The following is a 5,666-nucleotide window of genomic DNA, read 5'->3' on the forward strand; positions in this document are numbered from 1 at the left end:
TCAATTTAATTATTACCAATATTCATGTGATCGTTTTATCAGAGTTTCAAAAAAATATTTCCCAACCTAAATGTCGTAATTCCTCCAAAGATCACCTAATCTTTTATACTCTCTTCTTAATTATTACTTAATTAATGCTTAAAATCGGATTTATTAAAACAAAAAGTAATTTTTTTTCCAATACTAATTTTTCTTGTCTTTTCCTAATGCTTTTTTTTGATCTCAATTCTACCTTTTATTCCATTTAATTATGCTGCTTTTTATTACCTTTTCCTATTACTTTATTTATCCTGGTACTTTATTTTACGCGTTGTCGCGATGCATGAGTTACTCTAAGCATGACATTTGGCGGTAAAGTGCATTCATGCAAACACGTAATACAATTTTTTTTTACCGCTATATATAAGTAAAAAAAAATATAAATTTTATCTTTGCAAATTATTGCAAAAAAAAAAAAAAAATGAAAAAAATGAAAAAAATTAGGAAAAAATATATTTGAATCCAATTCCAGTATTTTCAAAAGGTTAGGAATATCTTGCGTGTTATGTTTACCTCAATTTAACTAGATTATTACAAAAAAAAGTCATTCTATGCTTGATAAATCTAAAAATGGAAATATTAATAAAAACAATAATGTAGTAGTTTTAAACTAGATGAATTACAAAATATTTTCTATTGACTATCACAATAACTTAAAAACATAATCTACTCATTTATTTAGTTACCTCCTAAGTATAATAGTAGAATAGTCAGAAGCAATATCGCATCTTTCTACTTTTAAATAAGGACGAATATATTTGTGTATTATCTTTCAATTTTCAAGGAATTAGAAAGGTTTAATTAATTGTAGATTGATTGTTTTCCGATATAAAAGGACCTATAGTATTTTTGAAAGAAAAACAAATAAAGCATCCTTATTGTTTAATATCTATTGGAGAATGAAACTAACTTTAATTCTTAATATTGGAAAAATAACTTTATTTGGAAAAAGTAAACAAATATTTGCCTTTTAATATTTTGTGAATATTAAATTTATACGAAATACATAGAAAAAGATAGCTTTGGCGGGCTTCTCCGATACTTGTTTTCTACTTTTTGCAACCATTAAATTAAGTGGAAAGAAACTCCAATATCCCTTTATTAGCTTATTTAATTTCCTAAGGTTTTTGTATTTAGTTATTTGGTCCTGTATTTAGATTCAAAGTATACAATTAATTAAATATATTAAAAAATCAATTAAGGTTTTGAATTTGGCAAAAATGAACTTAAAATACGTAATCACATTAATCTGTTTTATAACACTTTGCTTCTATCAAGGCTCTTCCTGTGTAATTAACTCTGATTTTGCAGATTTGAAAGCTGGAAGAACTTTTTATACTATGACTAAAAAAGAACAAAAAAAAAGAATTGTAATGGTACATGGTTTGTTAGCAGCTTCAACCCAATTTGATAATTGGAGGTGTATATTTTCCCATACTGGTTATCAAGTTTTAACCTATGATTTATTAGGACATGGTAACACTGAATGGAAACTTCCTGGTTTTTTCTCACAAAAAAGATTTGTTGATCAATTAAATGAATTGCTTAAACATGTTGGGTGGGTTGATAGTGATAATAAAGCTGTAGAGAAGATTTCATTATTAGGTGTTTCAATGGGAGGATTAATCATTATCAATTATGCATTAGAACACCCAGATCATATTAGTAACTTAATACCAATGTGTCCACCTGGAATAATGACAAAATATGATTTTCCAAAATTATACAAATTATCAAATTCTTCTCTTGTTAATGCCATTAAGAACATTCACAATTTTAAAAGAATGTTTAGATGTGGATTTTATTGTGCCTCCAAATTGGGATATGTTAAATTGGGGAAACAAACTAAAGAAGAAAAAAAAGCCACTACGAATGTTTCTCACCAAATGTTCTCAACATATATTAAATCAGGCGGAGATGGCAGCTTATTTGACAGACATTTGGATTTTGAAAGATTATCCGAATATGAAAATACTTTTAAAATAATTTTCTTTTGGGGAATGAAAGACGATTTAGTTCCTTTTGCTCCCGCATTGGACTTTCTAGTAAAGCATTTTAACAGTACTCCTATAGTCGTTTACCCAAATATCAAACATATTCCTGCATATATAATGTATTCCCCAGCCTTAGTTACTTTGGATTTTTTGGAGTCAAACTTCACAGTAGGAGTTCCTTTGGGTCAAGTTAAAGAATTGAAATATTTTTATGATAATGAAGTAAATATTGTTACAGGATTAAACTTTACTATTTCTAGTGAAGTAATTGTTAAATCTAACAAAGAAAATTTTACTGAATCATATTTAGACTTTATGGATTATTGATTCTTAACTTTATAATTATAAATAAAAAGTAAGAATACGTTAAAATATTAAAATGATATGTATTAAAGATCAATTAACTTACATATTTGCATTTGAACAAAAAATATAAAAATTAAGAACTGAAAAATGGTGAAACCCCACTTTGAGTTAATTAGTTTAATGGATTTGTGTTAAATTTTTACATGTAATTAATATGGGTTTCTTAATCAGTATTTACAATAGTCTCAACTTACAGCAAAAAACTGGCTTCTTATAATAGTAAAAACAGTATCCCATGGCGTCTCAGGTGGCATTTGTTTAACTAATGCAAATACGTTACTCAGCTTACATGATATTATCTTCGTATGTTTGATCAAAATGAGAATTTTTCATTAAGAGTTAATTATCTTTGCATGCAATTTCCCCTCTTAAAGATACATTTATTATTTAGTAAGGAAATAAAGAGAGGGAAATGGAGTAGCCAAAAAATATGCACTCTATTTTTTTAACTTACTATTAATAATCCAAAGATTTCTTTCATTTTAATTCAAAGAGTTTTTAAATTAGAATAAGCTTTTTTTTTTAAACCCCGTACTTCATTTCAATTGGAATGAATCAATGAAACATTGGCGCCAGATTTATTTCTTATGGATTTAAAAAAATACATACAATAATAATAATGTAAAAGACAATTACAGTTAAAATAAGCTATACTTGTTTGCATAAAGAAGATAACTAGAAGATAATTCAATGTAGTCAATTAAAAGAGTTAATCTTACTTTTTCTCTTCATTTTGCCTATCATTAGTATCTTCTTTTTTTTCGTCATCTTTTTGTTTTTTGCTTTCAGCATCTTCCTCTTCAGCAGTGTTGAAGAGTTTGCTATTAATTTCAACAGCCTCTTCAAATTTGGACTTAAAGATGTCAGCTTGTTCAGTTTGACCAAATTTGAGGGCAAATTGTTCGAGCTTTTGCTCTTCAGAGAAATCTTGAACAGTCCAAACCCATATCTTGTTACTTCCACTATTTGGAGTAAGCTTGCAGAAACTGTCCTTTTGAATTACATAATGATTAGCAACAATTTTTAGAGTTTTTTCTTGTCTCAGAAGAAATCTGATTTTCTTGGTTTCTTTGTGTTGTAATAATTTTGCATTCCCGACACCTCTCTCCTTCCATTCTCCATTTACAAAGCGGTATAACTTTGCCCTATGTTTCCAGAACTCTTCTTCATCCTCTTCTCCTGTCATTACCTCAACTTGTTTCAATTCAACTTGAGGAGTGTTCCAGTTACCTTCGGTTAATTCCTCCTCTGGATAATATCTCTCATCTCCACTTGCGTTTCCACCCTCTGCCGTTGCATCCTCACTTGGCTTTGGTTCCTGAGTTGCAGGATTTGGAGTTCCTAATTCAAACTTCTTTTCAGGTTCACTCATCTTAATTCAAATTCTTAATTCTTCAATAAATAAACAACAACACCAGTAATATCAATGCCTAAGCTAATCAGTTTCAAAAAAGAAGAAATAGTATCAATAAACACAAATACGATTTTACGTATTCACCTGAATTAAAAATAATATAACTTTTAGGTCTTCTCCTGCGACTAACCACTTTATTTTTCCCTTTAGTCCGAATCTATTAAGTTGCTATATTGATAATCAATTCTTTCTTCCTCCTTAAGTTAATTAATTATTGTCCCGTCTTTATTTTATTATTATATATTATTATTTGCTTTTATACTTGTAAATTCATATATATTATATTTAATTATATTATTATTTAATTTATTTTAGGCGGGCTTCACCCATTTGGCAGATACCAAAAATGTGGGGAAGCCGATAACGATATATTTTGTAACAATTAGAGTGCAGGAATAATAATTAGATTTTTTTCTCATGATTTTAAGATGATCATGAATAGAATTGAAAATTTTTCTAATTTACAAAAAGCGTGATAAGACTGTAGGATTTAGAAAACAAGAGAGTATACTTTCAAAATAAATTATAATTTAAATTGTAAGTAGCCTTATAACATTTGAACTAGTATTAGGTTATTCATGAATTAGAAATTTCACTAGATCTGTCAAGAATATATTGTTTTAGGTACATTATATGTATTTCAAAGAAAGTAAATAGAACGATAATAAATGTGAGAACGAGAGGAAATATTGAGTTTAGTTCACATGTATTAGTTTCAACATTAAATTCGTAAAGGAGCCAGTCTGAGCAATTCGGGGGGATGCATTCATTAATAGATGAATCATATTTAAATCCATTTTCTAATAGACACTCTTTTTTAGGAGCACAATTTGAATTCACAGAGTGTTCAATAGTGTTAGAATTATAACCCTTGTATTTATATTTTGGATAAAATCCAACTTTTCTCGAGTTGTTATCAATTACAATGCCATATGATTTGAGAAAAAGAGAACCAAAGAGTATCAAGGGAGTATTAGAGGATGAATAATAAGGAGTGAAGTAGTTATAACTATTACCTTCACTGTAAGGTATGTAATTAACTTTTCCAAAAGTACCTAGTGTTGAATTGATTACACATAGATAGTCAATATTATTAAAATGAATAATATAATCATCCAAAAAGATCTTTATAGGCTCGACTTTATTATCATTCGAATCAGTTTGACTTAACCAAAAAGATATAACAGGGAGAGGCTTCTTTTTAACAACGCATAAAGATGAATATGGAAGTAATTCATTATTTTGTGAATAATTTTCTTTTAATTTATCAAGCTCGAGTTTATCATTATTAATACTATATTCGGGACAATCCAAAGGTAACCATGCCATTAGTCTTGCGAATAAAAAGGGAGGTAAAGATAGACAAGTTGATGATAAGTCCAAAGCAGCAAGCCAATTTGAAGAAATATTTTCCATAATGTTTGAACCACATATCTCAAAATTGTAGATTTGAAATAGACTTAGAGCATCATCATAAACAAATCCAGATTGTTTTGGCTCGCTCCAATAAATTGAAATAGGATCCCAATATTTTGGTAAGTTATTTAAATATAGAAAAGATGAATTTTGATTTTCAAAATTTACATCAAAATAAACTCTTGATGCGTTATATAACATTAATATATCATTCCAAATAGATATACCTCTGCATGACATTGATGAACCTAAGAATTAAATAATATCAAAGTTAACAAATATCGAATTAACGATATAGAAAAATTTTTTTTGGGATTATTAAGTTCAAGAATATAATAAATTGAAATGTCTTGATTATATATTATCAATTAAATTAAAGTAATAAATCCTTAACTATTTCAGTATATCCCATAATATCAACACATCTTAATTCAGAC

The 5,666-nt window shown here is 27.8% G+C and overlaps 3 protein-coding genes across 3 annotated transcripts; 1 reads left to right on the forward strand and 2 right to left on the reverse strand.

Annotated features, from left to right (window-relative positions):
* Nucleotides 1–1,259: 1,259 nt before the first annotated feature.
* Chro.50454 (hydrolase, alpha/beta hydrolase fold family) lies at nt 1,260–2,360 on the forward strand. The annotated part of the gene is made up of 1 exon (XM_660549.1): nt 1,260–2,360. One exon carries the CDS (start codon nt 1,260–1,262, stop codon nt 2,358–2,360), a length of 1,101 nt encoding a protein of 366 aa, XP_665641.1.
* A 754-nt stretch (nt 2,361–3,114) lies between these two features.
* Nucleotides 3,115–3,771, reverse strand: Chro.50456 (Ran-binding protein). The annotated part of the gene is made up of 1 exon (XM_660550.1): nt 3,115–3,771. The coding sequence occupies one exon, from the start codon at nt 3,769–3,771 to the stop codon at nt 3,115–3,117; it is 657 nt and encodes a 218-aa protein (XP_665642.1).
* A 618-nt stretch (nt 3,772–4,389) lies between these two features.
* Chro.50457 (erythrocyte membrane-associated antigen) lies at nt 4,390–5,469 on the reverse strand. Its single annotated transcript, XM_660551.1, has 1 exon — nt 4,390–5,469. The coding sequence occupies one exon, from the start codon at nt 5,467–5,469 to the stop codon at nt 4,390–4,392; it is 1,080 nt and encodes a 359-aa protein (XP_665643.1).
* Nucleotides 5,470–5,666: the final 197 nt, after the last annotated feature.

The sequence above is a fragment of the Cryptosporidium hominis genome, assembly GCF_000006425.1.
Source record: "Cryptosporidium hominis TU502 chromosome 5 CHRO015165, whole genome shotgun sequence".
Taxonomy (NCBI): Eukaryota; Apicomplexa; class Conoidasida; order Eucoccidiorida; family Cryptosporidiidae; genus Cryptosporidium; species Cryptosporidium hominis.